A 25,688-nucleotide genomic window follows, 5' to 3' on the forward strand; every position below is an offset into this window, starting at 1 on the left:
TATAATAGTATTAATAGAAATTCGTTTTTAATTATTTATATTTTAGATAATTCTTATTATTATTAATTTTAATCACTTATTTAATCAGATATATTTTAAATTCATTTTTATTTTTGACTATTTATATAATTTTTTCATTAAGGATATAAACGATTTATTATTAATTTATTCATTTTTTAATCAGATAGATTTGAAATTCGTTTTTATATTTTGACTAATTTATATAATTATTCATTAAGGGTATAAACTCATTAAGGGTATAAACGATTTATTATTAATTTTAATTATTTTTTAATCAGATAGATTTGAAATTCGTTTTTATATTTCGACTAATTTATATAATTATTCATTAAGGGTAACAACGACATTAACCGCTCTAATTTTTAACGTGAGAGCTCGATTGCAAAAATTTACTTCGCCAATAATAGTCTAGATGTCTTATCCGCACATGCGGGCATAATCTTCTTATAGATATACTAGGGTCGGCCCGCCCTACGGGCGGGATATATTATTTTGAAAATAATTAAAACAGTTAAAATAAATATTTAATATAAATTTTTATTAACTTAAAATTAAAATAGTAGTCTAGTTCTGTATTTGTTTTCCTTTTTTTTAAATCTAAAGAAACTCTGCTATCTTGCAAATTAGTTATGTTTTCTTTTTTTTCTTTGGATGGCTTTACATCAGTTCTTGCTGAAAATTCATGTTGTTTACTGTAAGTTATTATCACTTATGTGGTGCATATTATATTTATTATTATTGATTATATATATATAAGTGAGAAGTTATTAATATTGTATACTTTGTGGTTGAGATGTAAGAGTAAATTGTAGTATTTGTTAACTTGTTTTTTTGGTCTTTTTCGTATTTGTTATGTTTTTAACTTTAAAATTTTAGAAGTTATAAATTGGTAAATTTTCATTGAAACTTATGATTGGCGTTTAAATAATTATACCATAATACAAATGATTACAAAAACATACGGTTTATAGAATTGTATTGGATTATGAAGACTATTTTCATATTTCTGTCACAAAAATAGATCATAAGGAAAAAAATGACCAAAATATTTTATTTAATAGGTAAAAAGATCCTAGTATTTTAAATTTATAAATACAAATAATAAATAAAAATTTATTGTTTCAGATTATATGTTTTTAAATTCGAATTTTTTTATAATTTTTTTCGCCATTTTTTTCCGTAACCCAAGTTGTTCTTTTCATCTCTGCATCTCAATACATGTTTTGCTGATACATCTTCTAAATTCCGAGTCTTCTCCTCAAACTGTGTTTTTTTTGTATCTGCAGTTCAAGCACTGATCTGTAGAGTCACATTTTAGTCATTCGGCTTTCAAGCCAGAGATTTTCTAAAATTTTAGGAAAATCACGAAATGCTCCTTCTTCTTCTTACTGATGATTCATAAGAATTTCTTAAGAGAGAAAGAGAGAACTTAGCTGTTCACACAAACCTTAAACTTGAAGCTTCCTGCAGTTATGGCCAATTTCTTGTGAGATTAATTTTTTTTTCAAAGACGTGTATAAAAGAATGATAACATTTAGAAAATAGAAGAAGAAGAAGCATTGGCGAATCGCGAATGTTAGCATGGCATGGCTGAGCACTACCCGTGTTCAGAAAGGTCTCGCACCCACGTCCCACGCCGTCTTCAGCATATTAGCTCAAATAAGATTTTTCTTTCTCTATTTATTTCAGTTTTGGTTGAATAGTATAATAAGCATTGCTTTATCATGGTTTCGCAGATATACTAATTAAGTAATATGAGTGCATTATAAGCTCCTTTATGAAATATATACGTTTTATCGAATCACAGAGACTCTTAAAATATGTTTTGAGATACAGAAACAGTGGTGAAAATACTCTGTTTTTTTTTTATAAAATTGCAAACAACGTATTCATATTTACTTACTGAGAATAACATCCGTGAATATTAACTACATAGACCAACACAACATCTAAACAAAGGTGAGTTGATTATACAAATTGAAACATTGGAAAAAAAAACACCAAAGATGATGAATCTTGAAATAGTAAAAAAAAAAAATATATAACTCACGAATCAGTCTCGTGTTTGACTTTAACATTGAACCTTGTAATCGTTTTGTTCCAAACAACAAATATGACTTGTTGTATAGTAACAAAAAATATCATACGTCTTTGTGAAGCACTGCAGCCAAACACCACCAAATTTACGTTGGCCGTTGAAGCACACACCAAACAGAAACTCCTGTAACAATACGACCACCATATCCATCAATAGACGGAGGCTCCGACCTCAGTCTCCACAGACCCGTCTCCGCTTCTTGCGACGAACATGCTCCATAGTCTTTCATCGCCGTTTGCTTACTCTCAGTAGACAAAGACTCTTCTCTTAACCATGATTGAAACATTCACGATTCCACAGTTATCCCCAAACTCTTCTCTTAACCTATAGCTCAAGAAATTCAAACGACCACGGTCTAGCACAAATCTATATGATCAAGATATCAGTTTCATCATCATTTGGTGTATATCAGTACATGATTAGCACAAGTCTATATGATCAAGATAATTTTTTTTACTGGTGGTTTAAAACAAAGAAACCTCAGATGATAATAGCAACAACCAGATGATGATGATATGATATCTTCCTGGAGTTTAAACGCAGAACTAACCAGACAGATTCTTAAGCGTTGCAACCAGAGACCATGCATCTATGAAGTATGACGCCAGATTTGTCCCAGAGTTGTCATCGTACTTATCAAGAAAGGATGTTCCAGATATGAACATGGCTAAAGAATAGAAGCACAAACGGTTTCTAAATTAATCTTTCAGAAGATTGTTAACTGAGATCCGAATATAAAAGTTTCATATTGTTCAATTTAAGAACACTATGAACATGAGTTTAAGAACATAAGAAGACTATGAAGAACACTATGGACATGAATTTATGAACAGACGAACACTATGAACATGAGTTTAAGAACATATTCACCTTTGAAGAGCATAACTCGTCACCGCGTTTGACATTCATGTCTTCCCAGAATCTGAGCAATCTAACCTCAACAGCGGAAGAACAACATTGGCCAAACTTCAGATCAGAAAGAAGAATTGATGAGGAAGCCATTTTAGCGGAAGTAAGATTGCTTCGTCGTTTTCAAGGAAAGAGGGATTAACTTTATAGAGGCAGAGAGACCGACTTACAGAGAGATAAGATGTATTCAATGTCTGATTGGTTGACGGTATTAAGAAGTTTGTTAAAGCGATGTATTAATGACTTCTAACGTTTCGAAGGATAAGAAATGAAGCCGTAAAGACGCAATCAAATTTTCTAACAGAAATTTTGCAAGACCATTCAACTCACGCCTCCTCCAGGAACTCCATTGTTGGTGGTGAAGATGCTCACGGATCGAAGACTAAGATGAACCCTAAAATCGAAGAAGAAGCTAGTTTCGATCTTATGGGCTGTTCTCCACATCGAAACATAAGCCTAAAACACATAGCAAAGCCCGCAATAATTAGAGTTCTAAGTTAAATGAAACGATGCGTTTTGAGAGAGGGAGATGACGTGTCGCGCTCTCCTTGCACGACTTTCCACGCTGGATCCTAGGTGGCGCGTTCTGGAGAGAACCAAACAATTTTTTATATAATTAGATATTATTTTATATTTTGTTAATTCAAAAACAATATGTTAAGTTATTATTTATATTCTTAACAAGTTTATACAAAAGATAAAATAATTTATATACCACCAAAAATTTCATTTAAATATATATATACTAATTATTGTGTTGAAGTTTTCAAAACACTCATATATTAGAAATGTTTTAGAATATATTTTTATACAAATGTTTTTTCTTCATTAATATTTAATTATATATTATTTTATATCTTAATTTTTATAATAAAAATATTATTTAAAGATAACAAGACAATATATAAGTATTATCTTATTTTTTAGAAATACAAAATATTATCTTGTTTTTGTTAATTCAAAAACAATATGTTAAGTTATTATTTATATTCTTAACAAGTTTATACAAAAGATAAAATAATTTATATACCACCAAAAATTTCATTTAAATATATATATACTAATTATTGTGTTGAATTTTTCAAAACACTCATATATTAGAAATGTTTTAGAATATATTTTTATACAAATGTTTTTTCTTCATTAATATTTAATTATATATTATTTTATATCTTAATTTTTATAATAAAAATATTATTTAAAGATAACAAGACAATATATAAGTATTATCTTATTTTTTAGAAATACAAAATATTATTTCAAGATAACAACAAAATATATGAGAATTATCTTTTTAGAATTAATATTATTAATATAAAATTCGTTTTTAATTAAATTATTATATATAAAAATTCATTACGGGTAACAACGATATTAACCGCTCTTAATATTTAATTATATATTATTTTTTATCTTAATTTTTATAATAAAAATATTATTTAAAGATAACAACACAATATATAAGTATTATCTTATTTTTTAGAAATATAAAATATTATTTCAAGATAACAACAAAATATATGAGAATTATCTTTTTAGAAATTTAATATTATTAATATAAAATTCGTTTTTAATTAAATTATTATATATAAAAATTCATTAAGGGTAACAACGACATTAACCGCTCTAACTTTTAACGTGAGAGCTCGATTGCAAAAATTTACTTCGCAAATAATAGTATAGACTTTCCAATAATTTTTCACCAATGAAATTTAATCAATTCAAATATTTTTATTTAATATTTTTTAAGAGTATAAAACATACCTTAAAAGTTAAATCTATAGAAAATTTATCTTTGTGGAACAAGTAAAAATTTTAAAACATCTTTACTTTCAGGAACGGAGGAAATATTAATAAACATAAATTGAAAAATAGTGGAAAACACATCAAAACAAAAATCTACTAGTAAGCATTTTTTCCCAATTTTTTTTTTGAAAACTCCCAAATTACAATATAGCTAGGATGTTTTCATACCCTATCTTATTTTATAAACTAGTGTTTTACTCACTCCTGAAACTGCGATATGGGACTCCATGTCAGAAAGTCGAGCTCCTACGTACATTGTGCGACGTGTCCATTTAAATGAAACTCTGAGTTTCATTAAATCAGATTTGTTATGTATGGGCTAAGCCTGGGCATTCAGGTACCCGTTCGAGATCCGAACCGAGAACCGAATGAGTATCCGAAGACATCCGAAATGTAAATATATATTTACAAATATTATTTATAATTATATGTATAATTATTTTAATAATTTACATTTAAATTATAAATTAAAGATATTAATTATTTTCAATACTTTTATGTATTTTCGGATAAAATATGATAGTTTGGATAAAAAATACTCAAACAAAACCGTATATAATGAATATTTTTGGTTATTTTTTGGTACTTTTGGATAGTTTGAATACAAAATTCCCAAACCGAATTGGGTAATATAGTTACTTTGGGTACTATTATCCGAACCCGTTTCAGATACATTGCATTCAGTTATTTTTAGGTCGCTCTAAAAGCAAAGAGTGTAGCTACTAACAACTTATTAAGCCAAACAACCGTTAGAAAAAGGAAGGTAAGCTAGACGAACATCATTACAAAATCTGCTAACATAGGAAAATCAATCACATGTGCATGTTTCATGTCTCCCACAACAGATATTCTCAGATTTTTTTTCAAAACCAACAACCTCTAAATAATTAAATGGTTAAAGGATCTACAAAAATATGGGCCAACGCGACGGCCAACCCTTCACAAAGCAAATCACTTTCAAAGTGCCACATTGCCGTAATAAACAGAGCATCAATGTCTTTTCAGGAGGAATGAAGGATCAAGCTCTTAGGCAGGTAGGAGATAACAACAAAAACCCACGGTTAATCAATATGAAAAGTTTGAAAACACAGTCATAAACCGTTGACTTTCGCTTTCTGTGTTTTTGTTTTGCAGCCGTTTTAGAACTGTAACCATGGTTGAAGTAGAAATTTATTAAAGCTCAACAAAATCATTAGGTATCCTTCTTCCAGGTGGATACAAGGATTGACCGTCCAATGACATTAACACACACACGCTATATTTTGTATAACCGTCCAAGACTTATCTTACTCTGCTGATCAAGTGCCTCGAGCAATATCTAAGAGAGTTTTATTCATTTTTGAGTTATCATGTTGTCTTAAGGAGGTATACTCCTTTTTTGGTACAAAATCCTGCTACCTTTTAGTTTGTTTCTCAACGATATTGGATAGGTTAGTTAGTGTTGATTTACTCTCCCACATTTGTTGTAGGGTGGTGCATGGTTATGCATACCCAACAAACAATGCAGAATGGTACAAGATTTTTGAAAAGAACGAGCCTGAGCAGCTTTCTTTTCTGTGCCAGTACTGTTATATGTTTTTTATTCGTTCATTTTCAAGGTTGTGTGTCTGAAAATACTTATTTTAAGTAACTATCAATTACATGAAAATTGTTGCTTCTTTGACAATTTCTTAGGGGGTTGGTGATGTTTTGTTTTATATTCTAAAACAGGGTAAGTATATATTTATGACAAACATGAGTCTAAAGTGTATATTTTGGTGGATAACATAGACGAATTATTTCTATTATGTCAATACCAATTGAATCAATGTTATTAGCTGTGAATTCAAACTTTTTGGTATTTTCCATTTCTTCGGATGATATGAGGAGTCAAGTATTTTCTTCATTGGTTACAATGGTGGCAGGTGTGGAATCCGCTATTGGGTTAGCCATTTTCGTTATAATTTTTCGAGTCCGAGGGACTATTGCTGTAGGAATTATTAATAGCATTCAAGGTTAATCAAGATACAAAACTGCAAATGACATAACAATTCACATGGTGATGCCATAAAAGCAAAAAATCAAAACAAAAATTACTTACAAACAAACTAACCAATAACTTAAATTAATAAATCTTAGCAAAAAAAAAAACTTAAATTAATAAAATAGTATATTTCAATACCAACAAACATTCATTACGCAACGTCTCTATATTGAAATAACATGGAACTAATATAATCTTTATAATGCCACAAAGAAAGTGCCATCTCAATAATCTGGAAAATCGTAGCCGTGATTGTTATTACTATACACAAATGGAAAAGTTCTTGGAGTTAGTTTTATGGTGAGTAACAAGTGTCTACACTCATCGACCACTATTCATTTTTCACACTTTACAGTTTCAATGTTTTTTTATTTTGATTAGCTTTGCTTGACTACCTTCTTCGCATTCAATATAACAATCTATTTTTAATAAGAAATACAACTTCAAATAATCACCATTTCCACTCCAAAAGACTATGATTTCAACATATAAAGTGATTACTCTTATAACATACACACAAAAATTTATCCACAACTCAATCCTTCCGAACTTAAAATATTACAAACCACAAATAACCCACCAAATATGGGATCAAAGTTTTGTAAAATGAAACAACATGAAGACCATTTGAAGCCCGCAGAGCATATCAATGGCACATCTCTTTAATATCGAAACAACTAATGTTTTTCATAAAAGACAAAAATCATTATCATACACATCTTTTGCAAATGCAAACTTAAAACACAAGCTATAAAATCATACAAAAAATAATAACCTAGATCACAAGTAAAATATATCCTCCCATAGGGCGGGCCGATCCTAGTTTATCGTATTATAGAGTTAAATCAACCTTTGTTTTGTCTTACCAGAAACACGTTTATATGAATATTATATGCAATAAGTTAATTCATGTTATGACTATTGTCTACTGAGGAAAAGCTAGAAAACATGGTGATAATTCAAATTTTCAGCTTGGATTCATTTTTTTTGAAATAAAGTTAAATTAATTTAACCAAAAAAAACTTTTTACAGCACAATTGCTCTTGCTTGAGAAAACCAAAACTATTTGGTTTACATCATATCTTTTGTTATCTAAAAAGGAACCATGTTGCCATGGCCTTCCGATAGATTGAATCCTCCTTTGTTTTCCAACTTGAAATATGGTTTTTGACCTGTTTGTTGATGAGCTAAATAAAACTAACATCTGAATCAGCCGCTTCACCAAACTTTCTACCATACAATTCCTTCCAAATAGAATATATGGAGGCTTAAAACACATATCTTAGGAGGAATATAGCTCAACCTTACTTCTCCTAATCAGTATCATTATAACTTCTCAATCTTTTGAATACAGCGTGGACAGTAGTTTGTGTGTGAGATTTTTCCAAACTTCTTCAAACTATCGGCAGTTATGGTTTTTGTTTCTGGCTTTGTCTTGCATAAACCGCACAATGTCAAAACCTCAAAACCCCTCTGTTCCACTGTGAAATACGATATCTAGTAGGAAATCTATTTTGAATCGCTATCCCAGCTGTAAAAGAAAACTTTGGGGGTGTTGTGTTGAAACCAAATACCTCGGTGCCAGTCCACCTAAGGGTGTGCTCCACGCATGAGGTACCGTGTTTTTTCCGTTGACAAACCAGGATTATATTCATTGCTCCTTCAGAGCCTGACAACATCTCCTTTATATGATTCATTGACAAGCAATTTAAGTATGTAAAAAATCGGTTACTACGATAAGAATAACATAATAAAAGTCTCTAAGCCTGATTTCCTGTTTTCGAGTAAGAAAAGTGGATGAAGCAGCGCGGATTTAGTAGATCGAGTGGAACAAAAGTGGATCTAGCATATCTAGCGGTATAAATGTGGATCACATAGATATAGAAGTATAAAATATATGGTTGAATGGTAAAAACAGATAAAAGTGGTTCAATACATTGTATAAATTTGAAATAATTTATATAAATGTTTAAATTGCTATATATTTTTATAATTAAAATTCATTATTTTAAAAATACTGATAATATGATAAATATAATAAATATAATAAGTATACATTTTATATTCAAAATATAATACATGAATACATTTAAATGAAATTCAAATAAGAAAATAATATAAACTTTTGATAGTAATAGTCATTAATTAATTATACTAAATTTAAAATTATTATATTATGTCATTTTAGACAATATATATTTTATTATGTCAAAAATTAACTATAATAATACATTGATAACACTTATAAAAAAAGTTTTTATATAAATTTTTATATATTACTAAAGCTAAATTTTCTATAATTTTCAATATCAGTTTGTTAAAAATACATATTTCTAATAATAATAGTAAAAAATACATAAAATACCATAAAATAGTTCATTTACTCCAAATATACAATATTTTTCTGTATATAGTGGAGCATATATATTTTTTCTTTGTAAATTCTCACCCACAATTTACTGTTACGTTCCAGATTTGTTTAATTATTATATTTCTGGAAAACTACTATGCTTCGTTGTAAATGTAAATGACCAAATTCGGATAAGAAAAGCGGATCAAGCACTGCTGTTTAAACTGATCTAGAAGTATAAAAGTTGTTCAAGCGGATCTAGTAGTCCAAAACATATTTTCAAATGGTGAAAGTGGATGAAAATCGTCTAAAATATTATACAATTTTTTTTTAATAATTTATAATTTCAGTTAATAAAAATATTCAAAATATAATATAAAAATAATTTTTATATATAGTTATTTTAAATTTTAAATTAAATATATATTTCTTGGATGAATTAAAATAATTCTAATTTGGGTAATATTTTAACCATTATGTATAAGAAATGTTGTATGTGATTTGGTTTATTAATTTAAATAATGATAAAAATATATAGTAGATAGTTTAAAATAAAATATCTTATTCAACATTAAGAGATCATAATGTTTCAAATAGATAATCAAAAATATAAAGTATTGACTGTCATTACACCTTTTTTGAAGTGTTTTTACTGTTAAGGACAGTTCATTAATTTTGTTACACTTGCTCACACATTTGAACCACTTGTAAATCATATTTTTAGAACACAAATTTTGTTATTTTTTTCTAGAATGGGAAATTTTAGGTGGAGCATCCATGTTGGCATGAAAACCACTTATTAATCCACCATTCATGCTCCGACTGGAGATAGCGGACCAGCATTGCGGATCTAACGGATCAAGCGGAATAAGTGTGGATCAAGCATTTCGAGTGGTACAAGTGTGGATCAAGCGGATCTAGCAATTCAAAACATATATTTGAATGGTGAAAGTGGATAAAAGTGGTCCAAAGTACTCTAATACATATAAAATTTTATAATACTATTTATTTCATAATTAAAAATACTTTATAAAAAATATTCAAAATATAATAGAACACAGAAATATATATTATTCTTTTGAGTTTTAAAATTAAATATGTATCTGATTTTGGATGATTTTAAAATAAATATATTTTGATTAAAAAAGTCGTGTAAAATAAATTTTAAATTATTTTTCAAGGAATTGATTTGTTATTTACTTTTGAATTAAATTAAATTATTTCTAAAATAGTTGTTTTTGACTTCATTGAATATTAAAAACAAAATAAAATAAAATATATTGTCATAACTAATTCAACATATCTCCTCATTGAATATTTTTGAATATAATATATAAACTCTTATAGATATTAACTATATATAAATATCAATGTGCAAATTTAATATTGATGTGAATTATTAATTTAGTTTATTTAATATTATGAAAATATTATTTACTTAAGTGTAAATATTAATTTAGTATTGTTATTATTAATTTTAATTGGATAGAAGTAATTTTATCAAGATAATGAATTACCTATATATAGATTATTAAATAAAATCATAAAATTATATTTAGTACAAGCGGTAAACTTAACTAGTAAATATGGGTAGTTAAAATGCTCCACTTGCGATTTAAAAATTTAGAACAAACAATAATTTTTTTTTAAACAGTCTAACTACTTATTCACAGAAATACTACCTTTTTGTTGAATGGTGAGAAAAAAAGTGGATTCTAAATATATCTGTTCCCTCCACTAATTATTCATCTCACACTCAAACCTTCAAACTCAAAGGCTGCAACTAGAATGCATTTTTTGGAATTAAAACTTCCTGAATGCTTAATCCATGTGCATTCCAAAAAAATTTCACCACTTACAATTAAAAAATAGAATATGTATTCAATTTCATTCCATAACATTTCATACCATTCTAAAAAAAAATTAACTATCATTTGAAAAATCATTCCACATCAAAAACGTTTTGGAATAAATGGAATGCTGATACATTCAATTAAATTTCAGAAATAATAATTTCTATCTTTACACATATTCCTTTTAGTTGTTACCAGTAACACCAAAATTGTAAATGCTTCAACCACCTTGTAGTAGAACCATCTTTAGTTCTTTTTCCCAGTCAAAACCTCAGTTTCGAATTTGTGATAATTAACCATCTCAAATTATAAGTTCATAAATATAAAAAAAATCATTTTCTTTTAGTTATTTCAACATTTCAAAAAAAAAAGATGTTATAGCTATCAATAACATCATGATATATTGGCAATGATAAGTGTTGTCAATGGTTTACAAAAAGGTTGATGATAGTAATTTACAGTGTTCTAAAAATAGGTTTAGTGGTGCCTATGCTCCGTCTTGTCAATAATTCAAATGTGAACAAAACGATGCATTCAAAAAATTGGTCTATGCTTCTTCCTAAACATTAATCCAATAATCTTTTATAAGACGCCTAATCTCCACCTAACGGGTTTTTGAACATTGATAATTTATATGAGTACAATAGACATCACTTGACTATTCTTATGTTAAACACATGTTTCGTTTTTCTTTTAACCCGGAGGTGTCTGACAGTCCAAATAATCTTCTAAATCCGGAACTAGATATTGCTAGCACTATATATGGGTGTAAATCCATGTTCTAAACAACGAGCATCTAGTCAGATAAACGGATGGAGATACAGTCGGCAATGGGAGAATGTGGTGAATCAAACATGATCGGCATAGTCCTACGGTGAGATGCAATTTACCAAACTAAAGCGTGGAATATACGAAATTGCCGTGAAATAAAAAAGTCCAGATCAATTCCTTGTTGAAATAAATAAACATAGGCTCATTAAAAAACTGAAATCGTGTCTTTAGGAAAAGATGGAATCCATTGATTGTGTAAAATACTATAGGAAATAAAAAAAAGATTTATGAACTAAACACATAATGACTACGGACTCTAACTCTCACTCTAGACTCTTAAGTTTGAAAAACAAATGTATAAGCTGATAAGTATTCCCCTTATGTCAAACAACATATAGTTTTATTCTGATATAACATATTTCTAATACATTATGAAATCTAATCTTCAACAAAATGTCAAAATCTTAACTTCTCTCTGCCCCCCCCATATAAAAAAAACTATTTATCACGAAGCTAAGTCGCTGATAAATTCATCCACCAATAAAGTGAAGAGTCCATTAGCCAAATCTTCAACCACACACTCGCTCTCATCCTCATTAATGCAACCCCATTTCATTTCCTTCACATAAACTTGTCTCATCTCTCTAACTTCCCAGCTCATAAACATCTCATCTTGTCTATCCATCACCCAATCTTCTACTATTTTCACCATTAACGCCTCTTCTTTTGGCCCAATATTATCTTCTTGAAAATAATCTAATAATAGATTATCCGCTACGTTAGAAGCCAGTAGTATGTTGTTTGTTTCACCGATTGTTAACTTCAGCAGAGCAAACAAGCGGTTTGCTCGGCTTTCTGATTCGTCCTCTTCTGTTTCTTGAGTGTGATATGAGTACTCATCTTCTTCACTCTCTACTTGCTTCTCTATGAATTTCTCCAAGTTTAGTGGCTCAAGACGTACAAAACCATTAAACCTCCTGCTTTTTCTTGCAGTTTTCTCGTATGTATCTGCGAATATTAAGCTTATTAAGTTAGTTCTAACAACATATTTTCATGTAGTTTATAACAATTTCTTACATATTTGATGAATAGATTATTGATAAAATTACCTTTTTGGTGGGAAATATGATCAGTGATTGCATCCTCTTCATCATCATCATCGTCTTGAAAAGGACACTCCAGGATCGATACTGGACTAAGTTGTTCCTTTTCTTCATTCACACTTTCCTAAAAAAATTGCAATTAAAATCAAATTAGTTTCAAATTTGATCACACAACATTATAAAAGAAAAAAAACATTACAAAAAATGATCAAAAATAGAAATAGTCACAACAGAAACAAAATCATATGGCAATAATAAGTTGACGAAAGTCAACCATTGCCATGACCACATCATGTCTCTCTACCTATCTGTCTCTGCCCCCATACATTAATTATGGTCGGATCCTGCCTTTTATCTTGATTGATATTATAAATTTATAAGTTTTTTTTTTTAGTTGATTGAGATTATAAGTTTTATACTTGAAAATATCATTTTTGTGTTATCAAATCCAAGAATTAATCATCGAAGATTTCTAAATAAATTTCATGAACGTGGGTGCTAAATTAAGAATCATTCTTAGATATTATAAGCATTACAACTTAAATGTGTTAATTTATGCATAATAACCAAACTAATACTAGTTTCTTATGAAATTGTGTACGAATATCTTTGACCTTGAGAGTAATTAATTGCGTACGTGTAGTACCATGAAAAAAAACTCGCGGGATCATGTGCCGTATAATCCGCATTAGAAGCTACGTATGAAAAATCTCAGCCCTCGATTTCATCACTAAACTAAATCCTACACCACACGTGAGTTGCACGCGTTCCCCGACAAGTTTCAATATATGACCTATTTTTTTATTTTTCTTTAATTATCATTAAAAAAAAATCAAATGCATTCACACTGTACAGTTGTACACTGAAGTCCCGAAAGAAAACGATCTTTTAACGAACTAACCTCTCTGTTACACATGCTGTTGCCGTTGACAGATGATCCGTCACAGTCACGTGCGTTTAAACTCTCTTCGCTCTCAACCACGGCGTCGTTTCTGGTCGACACTTCTTCAGCTTCACCGCTCGTCGTCGGTGATGAGACCGATGAAGAAGAAGACTGCACAGCCTCCGACGACGACGAGTTCGTGAAAAACACGCTACCGGAACTCGACGAGTCACAACCGGAGATAAGTTTCTCGGTGGTGATGACCGCCGCAGCTTCGGAGGCCGAGAATGTTGCTGCCTCGTCGGCGACGGCGGAGATTTGAGAAACCAGATCGGGCGGTTGATCTAAATTCTCTTCGTCAGGGAAAAACGCGGCGGATATCCACCATTGAATCTCTCCGTCTCCGAGTTCGACCGTTACTTCACGGCGAGATTGACTTACCGGTTTTCTCCAGAAGCGTTTGCTCAAGAGCCGTTTAGAGAAACTTCTAGAGAAAACGCCTTGTTGTTTCTGATCTCCTTTCCGTGACGTAACGGTTGCATGGAATGGTATAAGTTTCACGGCGTTGAGAAACGCCGTCGAAGCTTTATGAACGGCGTGACTTATGGCCGTTCCGCAACTCGTACGGTTTCGTCTAGTGAGACGTGGCTTGTGGTGATGATGATGGCTCAATCCTGACCGTTTGATCTCAGCGTCGAGGAGACGACGAACGGTGGATGATGATGAAGGAGGTTGACGACGAGGGAACGATTTGAAGCCGTTGGATGAACAAGAGCTGAGGTCATCGAGTAAGTAATCTCTTAACATCAACGGCTTTAAACGTCTCTTGCTTGTGGAAAGACGTTGGTCAGAGGAACAGGTGATCGACGCCATTCGATTTTGAGCTTCTTGTGTTTGTTTTCAGTGGTAAGATTGAGAAAACAGTCAAAAGATATATAGTGAAGACTGTGAAGTCCGAAGAAGCTTCTATGTGAGGTGTGTGATCATAAAACCGAGGCTTTTAAATTTTTTTATAATTAATATTTGAATTTGAAGTTACGTTTATTTAATTATTAATTGGCTTAGATTTGAAATCAGAATCTACTAATTAAGTAAGATTTAGAAGTGAGAGAGAGACCAGAAGTTGACCTTGTAATAAAACAGGAGACGAGATTCATGCGGCTAAAATACAGTTTTTGCCTCTCACGTGTGTGTGTGCACGTCAGTATTTCGAACCTCTACGTCCTTTCCTCAACACACTTTTCTATTAGATTTACGACAATTTATATTTTAATATATACCTATTAGTGTATTTTCCAGATCCATATTAGCAGGTACCAACTGTTACATCGAAACTATAATAAATTTCTGATTTGTTTATAATCGATTTTGTCTCTAGTAGTAGGTAGACATTGTGACTGATAATGTCGTTGCTGTGTTACACCAAGAATTGTAAAAGGATTAGAGCAGTAAACCAAGTTGTTTGAAAAAACAAAAACTTATAAGAAAAAGAAAAATTCTTTCAAATAGATATTTTAAAGTTTTTGTTATAAAAATAGCTATTATTTTGAAGTTTTTGTTACAAAGATAGCTTAAGAAAAAAAAGACCAAAATAGTTTTATTTTATTTTATTTTGAAACTCTATCTTAAAAATCAAACCCTTTTAACTCTAAACCCTAGATTTAGATTAGTTAACCGTAAGATAAAAATATATTTTTATTTTGGTCATTGAATGCTATTTTTGTGAAAATAAACTTAAAAAAACTATCTTAAGAAATTTTTCTAAAAAAATGTGAGTAAAACAAGAGAAAAATTAGTCCAGACTTATTGTGATCAAATGTCGAATTGGTTCGAGAAATGAGTGTGGTCGTCTGCTGATCTTGTGTAGATTTGGTAGATTTGCTTTTATAATAAACAGTTCAGTATATATATATATATTATTTTTTTTAATAAAGGATTTTACTTCACATATATTTTTTGCTTCTATATATAATATATTGGATAATATTTTGTAAATATTGAGTATGAAAAGGTATTCTCAAAGTTGGTAGAAATTTGTTAAGTTTCTTTAATTTCAGTTTAATATAATTTAAAGTTGCAATTAATATCTATTGTATCAGATATTGGGAGGGTAAGACAAAATTATGAAAAAAACACAAGAGAAAAAAATTAAAATAACATTAGTAGACTATTGTATCAGATAATTTTCTAATCTGAAACTTATATATATATATCTAGAAAATGTAAAAAAATTCAATCAAAATCTGAAACCTTCAAAAATTTAAATTTACGCTAAAATAGCAAAGCAAAACATAGTTTGAATCTATAATTTTATTTAAATATAAACACAAAAAATACATTTAAAATTTATAGATCTAAATTTTAAAATTCTGAAGGGGAAAAATGAAATTCATTAAAGAAAACACCTGCAAAAAAAATACTATGAAAATATAAAAAATTAAAATTATATTTTAATAGGCTTAAGCTGATTTGAGCTTCCTAGCAGCTACTGCAGCTAGCTGAGCTTAGACATTCAACTGATTGAACTAATCCAGCTAGCTAATATCTAGACTTGAGCTCAATCCAGCTGGTTTTGTCAGCCAAGCTTGGTCCCTTAACTCAGTCAAGTTCATTCTTATGCTTCCCTTGACCTCTTCACTAAGGTCTATTATTTCCAAATTTAACCCTTCTCTCGAGACCGTGGAACACTTGCTTTAACGTCTTTTGACTGATGTTTGTTTCCTCTGTAGAAGCCGGTAAACCGGACTGACGTAAACAATAAAATAAAAACGAAGTTAAGGAAACAGACGAATATAAAAAAAACAAATACAAGAACGATAAGAAATCGTATTCACAAACAAACATGGAGTCGAAATATGATATCTTTTCTTAACTCAAAATATTCGCTCCGTTAGTGAGACGAGACTGTACGAATATAGAGTCCTAGGATACAACAATGAATGAAGAGGAGAGGCGATATTTAAAGAGACAGAGAAAACCCACTTCCTGCAACTGCTGCTGCACGTGGGCGAGAATCTCGCGGAGATCGAGGGAAGTTGAGTTGCGAAACTTATGCCCCAAGACTCTCTTATCTCGTTTAAAACTTTCGAGAGGATAAAATGCATGACGTTTTTATTTTCTGGACAAACTACTTATCGTTTTAAATAAAATTGCATGTTGTTCCTGAAATGAAAGGCAAAACGTTGAGCTTAACTTGGTCCAAAAATAATCTTATTGGGCCGGAGGCCCTCCACCAAGACCCAAGACCCATGCCCAAGCCCACGCTGAACCGAGCCGAGTCGGCCGGACAGCGGCCGCCGCGCGTGGAGAGCCTTCCCCTCTCTCCAAGCTGTTTACACACTCATAGCACATGAGCTTATATATATTGCTCATTTCTCTAGCTACTCCTCGATGTGGGATGTTTCTCATATCTCTTCATTAAAGCCAATAGGCTTTTCCTTATTGCCATGAGGCCCATTTCGTTTTCACTTCATACAATTATTTAAAAGCCCATTGATCTTAAATAATTAATCTAACAATCTCCCACATGAATATAAATGACTCTAAACATATGAAGACTCAATATACTCTTAAAAACTCTACTTATTCTAATCTTGACTAGACTAGATAGACTTATCGAGAGCGTTTGCAAAAAATTCACTGTGTTTGAGTTGGTGGCATTTTAAGCCTTGAACCATTCATAGTTAATATATGTCGGGTTTACTCTACCAGAAGATGAACATGATGTCTTGAACCAACCGATATGTAGACCGAGACAACAAGCATAACGCAGCTTTATTTTCTCGAAGAACTTAGTTCTCTATTGTGTCCATTGTGGCCCTGAACTATTCCTGGTTTTCATGAGTGAACTTAGAGAATATAGCCTTGCAATCATTCTCCTAGAAACGGCCCCATTTCACACTCATTAGGTGATTGACCATGAAAAGTATTGAGTAATACTCTGCTTTGGAAGCTATGGAATCATTAAAAGCTTATGCTTATCCTTCTCACATTTGTTAGCACTTTTATCATCTTAAGAGCTGGGAAGAGACTTGTCTCAAGTGCTTTGGTTAGATTCAGTTTAATTTTGTTTTTCCTTGGAACCTACATCTTGGGATCTCCAGTCATGATAGGTAGGGTTGCAATCAAACATCCTCCTTCGTTATACGCTTTAAACCCATTCCTTTTGATGATTTAGCAACAACATCTCGTGGCAAACCTTTTGTAAATGGATCCGCTAGGTTGTTAGCCGATTTGATGTAGTCTATTGTGATTACACCAGTTGAGATAAGTTGTCTAATGGTTTTATGTCGTCTTCTGATGTAACGAGATTTACCATTGTAGAGATTACTCTGAGCCCGAACTATAGCTGATTGACTATCACAATGTATGCGTATAGCTGGCACATGTTTCTCCCACATAGGAATATCTTCCAAAAAAATTCTAAACCATTCAGCTTCTTCTGCTGCTTTGTCTAAGGCTATGAACTCATATCACATAGTGGATATGGCTAACACTGTTTGTTTGGTAGATTTTCATAATATTGTTGCTGCTCCTAGTGTAAAGACATATCCACTTATGGATTTTGAGTTTTTAGAATGTGATATCCAGTTCGCATTACTGTATTCTTCTAAAACTGCTGGTTATTTACCATAGTGAAGCCCAAAATCTTTGGTGTAGCACAAGTAATTGAGTACTCTCGTTATAGCTTTCTAGTGTGTATGACCTGGATTACTTGTGTATCGACTAAGTACGTTTACTGCATGCGCTAGATCTGGTCTAGTACAATTGGTCAAGTACATGAGACTTTTGATCACACGTGCATACTCATTTTGTTAACCCGCTTCACCTAAATTCTTTGTCAAGTGCATTTGGGGATTTAACGGAGTTTTTGCCGTACTATTAAAGTAATTTTTAAATCTCTCTAATATTGTTTGAGCATAATGAGATTGGGTTAAGGTAATTCATTTGAATTTCTTGTGACTTTAACCCCGAGAATGACATTTGCTAATCCTAAGTCTTTCATCTTAAATGTCCCTTTGAGCATGTTCTTTGTTTGATTGATAATTTATTTATTGCTTCCAATAATGAGCATATCATCTACATATAGACATAGCAAAACATACACATTTTTGGTTGCTTTGTAGTATATGCATTTGTCACATTTATTTATTTTGAAACCATTTGACATCATTGTATTGTCAAATTTTTCGTGCCATTGTTTAGGAGCTTGTTTAAACCCATAAAGTGACTTCACAAGTCGGCATACTTTGTCTTCCTCTCCGGGAATGACAAAACCTTCAGGTTGCTTCATGAAAATTTCCTCTTCTAAATCACCATTTAGAAAATCAGTTTTTACATCCATTTGATGGATTTCTAGGTCTCTTAAGGCTGCGATTGCTATCATCAGTTTTATTGATGTTATTTTCGTTACTGGAGAATATGTATCAAAATAGTAAAAGCTTTCCTTTTGTCGGAATCCTTGAACTACAAGCCTAGATTTGTATTTTCCACCAGGTTTTCGTGTCATTATCCATTTATTTCCTAATGCTTTGCAGCCAGGTGGTAAATCTGCTATGTAACATGTATAATTTTGCATGATAGAATCAAATTCACTCCTGACAGCTCTGTTCCAAAATGGAGTTTTTGGTGAAGCCATGGCTTCTGCCAAAGTTTTGGGAACATTTTCGAATAAAAATTCCATTAGGAAATCTTTACCAAAAGATTATTCCTTTCGAGCTCTTTTGCTTCTACGAGGTTCATCTTTTTCTTCATTTTCTGAAATATCATTTATAGAAATATCGACGTTTGTCTTAGTTTCTGAGTTCTTGTCATTGTTTCTTTCTTTTCGAGTTCGTTTTGAACCTTGTTTTTCCTTGTGTGGAAAAATATTTTCGAAAAAGGATGCATATCTTGATTCTATGACTGTTTTTTCATGAATGTCTGATATTTCAGATTTATGTACCAGAAATCAATATGCATTACTATTATGTGCATATCCGATGAAAATGTAATCCATAGTTTTAGGTCCTATAATGACCCTTTTTGGTGGCGGTACCGCAACTTTTGCCAAGCACCCCCCCCTACGAAGGTAAATTACCTTTCCATAATTCATATGGATTTTTGCCAGTTACTTTGTGTATAATTTTATTGAAGATATAATTAGTGGTAAGCAACGCTTTTCCCCACATGTTCTGGGGTAACCCAGATTCCTGCAACATTGCATTCATCATCTCTTTTAGTGTTCAATTTTTGCGTTCAGCAACTTCATTAGATTCTGGTGGGTAAGGAGCTGTAGTTTTTTGGATTATGAAGGTCACATAGTACTTTTTCCCACCTCTAGTTTGTATTTATTTTAAAGCACATAATTCAGTGTGAATTAAATCTAGAGGTTTGTTAGTTCTTTCAACACGAGGTGATGGCGTTTTTGTGAGCTTAGCCTGTACGCATACTTCACATTTTTGTTTACTTGTTTTGCATTTATGAATTAGATTTAAATTCATTAATCTTTGTATAGATTTGTAATTTACATGGCTTAATCTTTCATGCCATATATTAAAAGACTCAACCAAATAAACAACTGGCTCTTTCTTATTCATTGAAACTTTTGGAGATATAACTTTCGGAGAGACTGTCATTAAATTCATCTTGACAAGTCCATCCTTAACATACCCATTTCCCAAATACATCCCATTCTTCTTAATCACGAGCTTGTCTGCCTTAAGACTTGTGGCGAATCCATTCTTGCTGAACAAGGTACCCGATACCAAGTTCTTCCTCATGTCAGGCACATGCTTCACATTCGTCAAAGTGACTTCACGTCCAGATGTTATCTTCAAAACCACATTGTTGTGGCCTTCAATCTTGGAGACTGCAGTGTTTCCCATAAACAGTTTCTCCAGAGTCTTGCTTTTCTGATAAGTGTTGAACATCGCCCTATCAGTGCAAATGTGGGTTGTCGCTCCTGTGTCATACCGCCATTCTTTGGGGTTGTTGCCGTCAACCATGTTGTCCTCAGTCACCATTGCAACAACATCCTCCTCAGTAAGATTCGTTTGATGCTTCTCATCTTTCATCTTACTACGACACTCAGCAGTCTTGTGTCCCACTTTGTGGCAGTAGTGACATTTCCCCTTGAATTTCTCCACATTTGCATCATTGATTTCAATGTCTTTGTTCTTGAAGTTTTTTCCAGAAGCCTTTGAGGGCTACAACAGTTTTGGAAGGCTTGGCAGGAGAATGAGTGTCTGCCTTTCCTTTGCCTTTGTGCTCAGCCATGTAGACACTATGCTCCTTAGCAGTGACCTTGTCAGCAGTTCGGTTTTTGCATTCCATCTGAAGCCTCATGATGAGCTCTTAGAAACCCATCTTTTTCATCTTGTGCTTCAAGTAGTTCTTGAAATCCGCATAGTTTGGCGGAAGCTTTTCAATGAAGCTGAGAGTTGTGAATGTCTCGCAGATGGACATTCCTTCAGCAGCGATTTCATGGCAGATGAGCTGAAACGCCTCCACCTGGTCCATGATGGGTTTTGAGTCCACCATTTTGAAGCCGTGGAATTTTGAATCCACATACTTGTGGCAGCCAGAATTCTCACCTCTATACTTCTTATCCACGGATCTCCACAGCTCCTTCGCAGTGGGAATCTCACAGTAGATTCGGTACAATGGATCAATGAGGCAACCCAAGATGTATCCTTTGCAGACAAAGTCGGAATGCACCCAGATATCAACACTTGCGAGAATGTGCACATCATCAATCCCGTAAGGGACAAGAGGCTTGTCCTCCTGAATGAATTTCTCCAGCTTCAGTGTTGTGAGGAAGAAAAACATCTTCTTCTGCCACGTTTTGAGGCCTTTGCCCTCAAACTTGTCTGGCATCAGTCCTTGAGTGAACACGCTAGGTACAGACGAAGTAGTTTGAACTACCACTGGACCACTTGTGGTTCCTGAAACTGAATCCGTCTGACAAAGACCATCACCGAATAGGCTATGGCGCGTGGTTTCATCAGCAGCATTACCCATTGGAAGGGTAGTTGTTGTTGTTTCTGCAGCGGTTGACGCTGTGATGTTTCCAACATTTGTCACTGTTGCATCAGTTGCTGCAACGTTGAGTGGTGGGGTGTTATTATCGTTCGTTATTATTTTTCCTGTAGAGAAAAAAAACATGAAGGCGAATCAGTACTCCATTCAACACATAACATATTATTTTAAAGAAAAATAATGGTTTTAAAATCGATGGTCATTTTTGGTGTTTGAACCAAATCATATACTCCCTCTGTTTTTAAAAGATGCATATTTTAGATTTTTCACATATATTAAGAAAACTCATTAAATATGCATTGTTTTTTGTGAATAACAATTTTCCATAACTTTAAACCAATAAAAATTCAATAAACACCATTAATTTTTTTGAAACTTACAATTTTTCATAAAATCATACATTGAAAAAGTAAAAAATGTATCTTTTTAAAACAATTTTTTTTTCCAGAACATACATCTTTTAGGAACGGAGGGAGTAGATATTATTCTGAAAAAACGTTTTGCAAACTCGCTTAGAAAAGCGTTTGCAGAAACTGTTTTGTATAGATTTAGAATGTTTCATAAAGTCGCTTAAGAAAGCGGTTATGGAAATGATTCGTATACTTTTGTTTCAAGAATCGTATATAAAAAATGTTTCACGATAATGCTACAAAGCAATCCGCAAATCGTTATGAAATAAATAAGAAACGTATCGCGGAAGTGCTAGAAAGTAAATCGCAAACACAGTTATGAGATAAGAACAAACATTTTGCGGAAGTGCTAGAAAGCAAATCGCAAACCCTATTATGATATAGGAACAAACTTTTCGCGGAAGTGCTAGAAAGTAAATCGCAAATACGATTCCAAAACCCGTTTTTATTAATTGTTTCTCAACCCGATTAGAGCATTAACCATAAAGCGATTTTGAGTTACTATTGTAGAAGCCGGTAAACCGGACTGATGTAAACGATATAATAAAAGTGAAGTTAAGGAAATAAATGAATATAAAAAACAAATATGAGGACGATAAGAAATTGTATTCGCAAAAGACATTGAGTCGAGATATGATATATTTTCTTAACTCAAAATATTTGCTCTGTTAGTGAGACGGGACTGTACGAATATAGAGTCCCAGGATACAACCATGGCAGACGAATCATGGCTCACTCGTGATCGCCCTATCGAACTATAAACTCTACGAAACACTCTCGTATTTATGACTTACACTAAGAGATTTTTTCTGTTGGTTTTGATACAGAAAAAAAGTTAGAAATGGATGAAGAAGAGATGCAATATTTAAAGAGACAGAGAAAACCCACTTCCTGCAACAGTTGCTGCACATGGACGAGAATCTCGCAGAGATCGAGAGAAGTTGAGTTGCAAAACTTATTTCCCAAGACTCTCTTATCTCGTTTAAAACTTTCGAGAGGATAAAATGCATGACGTTTTTATTTTCTAGACAAACTATTTGTCGTTTTAAATAAAATTGCATGCTGTTTCCGAAATGAATGGCAAAACGTTAAAGTCAATTTAGTCCAAAAAGAATTTTATTGGGTCGGAGATCCTACACCCAAGAACCACGCTCACGCCGACCCGAGCCGGCCAATGTTTACACATTCATAGCACATGAGCTTATATATATTGCTCATTCCTCTTGCTACTCCCTGATGTTGGATGTTTACCACATCTCTTCATTAAAGCCAATATGCTTTTCCTTATTGCCATGAGGCCCATTTCGTTTTCACTTCATACAATTATTTAAAAGTCCATTGATCTTAAATAATTGATCCAAAACCCTCGCCCATGGTGCGTCCCGTCGATCTTCGCGAAGATAGAAGACATGATACTTCCATAGTGAATAAACCAAACAATTTGAATATTCTTGTGTTTCAAACCCAGAAAGACATAACTATGACAACTTCCTTAACTTTTTTTCTAATACGGAAACATTGGAAGTAAATGACTGGAAAACGCCCAGATAAAAGCTTGACGAAAAATCAGATCTCGATCAGATCTGCTGAGATATCACAAGGAGCGAACACAAACCACAACCGATTCCACTAACCACAAACATTTGAGATGGGGAAAGATGGAACTGGAGCAGCAACACCACGGCAAAGAGAGACCACCTGCAAATTCATAAACAAGACTAAAAGCACATTTGGCAAAGATGGGAGCAACCAAAATGGAACCACTTAGAGCACCTCCAACCATTAGAAACTAAGTGGGATTCTAAAAAAATAAAAAAATAAATATTTTAATTAAATGACTAAATTTTCTATTTTTTTTAATTCTAAAATGCTAAATACAAGACAAGTGGAAGGTTTAAAATTTAGAAGTGGTTCTAAAAACACTTGTTTTCGAACTTTTCTTCACACTCTCTCCTGTTTTCTTTTTTTTTATTTCTTTATTTTTAGTGGTGGGGTTCTAATTAAAGAACCTCGAATGGAGATGGTCTTATTTACCTAGCGAGAAGACATGGCTTTTGAGAAGAGAGAGAAAAGAAGATCGTTATTTAAACTCAATATTTAAGAGATAATTACTCGATTAGTTGAGAAAAGTTTTGATATTACTAGAACATCATACATTTTCTGAATATTATTCAAATGTTGGTTAACCCCTAGTATATTACAATAAACACCTTTGGTTAGTTGATATACCATAGATTTTACCCATTTTTAGCCATGATATATAGGTTTTTTAGAAACTATTCATTATGTTTTGGAGTCTTTTTAGTATATTTACAGTTTTAGAAGAAAATTGTGATTTTGGTGCATTTTGGAGATAAATTTAAAAGAAACCCGTAGCTGACCATAGAACCAATGCCAATCCAAAGGTCGACAATCAGAGATAAACATCGGTCGATGCACATCATATGCCGTCGATCGACAGCGAAGCGCGCAAGTTCCGAGTAGGTTTTCAGCCGACTTAAGTCCCAAGTCACAACACATTTACAGAAATACCCTGGCCAATTTTAACATAATATTTATGTGCTCTGTCATTTTCCTAGGTAACATATGCTCTCATATTTTCTACTTTTCACAGCAAACAATACTTAGGGTTTTTAGTATATTCTGAGAGAAGATCAAAGACTCATTCAGAGATTTGTATTGGAACTCCAATATATCTAACTCTATTCTATTTAATCATTTTATTCTGTCTATGTTCATGAATTCATTTTTATGTCTCAGTAATTCATCTGTTATATTTAGGGTTCAAATAGGTTATGAGGAATTAGCCCAAAATATAGAATTACTAAGGTGATAAATATCTTTCAAATAATTGTGATTAATGCATGTGTTCTAGAGTAGTTAACTATAACCTTGAACTTAGGATTGTAGACAACTACGACGGTATGTTCTGCACCAGAACTAATTCCTTTGAGCTAGTATTGCTAGAAACAAACGAAAGTTGATTTAGACAATACTAGTGAACCTATCGATTAACTCGCTAAAGCCTGTCTAAGAGAACATCGATCGACGTTTTTACCATAACATCGATCGACGTTCGATCCGTATCAACAAGAGACAACTGAGATATTGGACTTAGTCAAAACATAAGAATCACATGCGAAAACTGGATATCTTTACACTAGAAGTCGAGTTCTACGATTGACAACCTAAGTATTTTATACTTCTATAGTCCTAATTGCATGAGTAGAAACCCTAGATCTAGCGCTTTCATTTAACTGTTTACAAACTTCAAAGCCAATCAACTGAACAACTGTCTTGTTTGCTTTGCTTGCTATTTACTGTTTTCATAATTTACCTAGCTTAATCACTGCTGATTAAGATCTATTGTATGCCCTAGCTCCTTGTGGATTTTATCACTAAGTAATATAACTGAAACTTTTATTTGAGAGAGTAAATCACT

At 32.2% G+C, this 25,688-nt stretch overlaps 1 protein-coding gene and 1 long non-coding RNA gene across 3 annotated transcripts; both read right to left on the minus strand.

Annotated features, from left to right (window-relative positions):
* Window positions 1-1,879: 1,879 nt before the first annotated feature.
* On the minus strand, window positions 1,880-4,005 carry LOC103853582. The gene is made up of 2 exons (XR_004455586.1): window positions 2,990-4,005; window positions 1,880-2,786 (listed from the first exon to the last, which is right to left on the minus strand). It is a non-coding gene; the product is annotated as an uncharacterized LOC103853582 (long non-coding RNA).
* Window positions 4,006-12,057: 8,052 nt separating this feature from the next.
* On the minus strand, window positions 12,058-19,036 carry LOC103853505. Of its 2 annotated transcripts, XM_033285616.1 has the most exons (4): window positions 15,405-19,036; window positions 13,836-15,355; window positions 12,941-13,058; window positions 12,058-12,839 (listed from the first exon to the last, which is right to left on the minus strand). In XM_033285616.1, the coding sequence occupies exons 2-4, from the start codon at window positions 14,688-14,690 to the stop codon at window positions 12,337-12,339; spliced, it is 1,476 nt and encodes a 491-aa protein (XP_033141507.1). In that variant the 5' UTR covers window positions 14,691-15,355; window positions 15,405-19,036; the 3' UTR covers window positions 12,058-12,336. The 2 variants fall into 2 exon arrangements, with proteins under 2 accessions (XP_033141507.1, XP_009128660.1); XM_009130412.2 differs by having other exon boundaries at window positions 13,836-19,036.
* Window positions 19,037-25,688: the final 6,652 nt, after the last annotated feature.

Source organism: Brassica rapa, chromosome A02, assembly GCF_000309985.2.
Source record: "Brassica rapa cultivar Chiifu-401-42 chromosome A02, CAAS_Brap_v3.01, whole genome shotgun sequence".
NCBI lineage: Eukaryota > Viridiplantae > Streptophyta > Magnoliopsida > Brassicales > Brassicaceae > Brassica > Brassica rapa.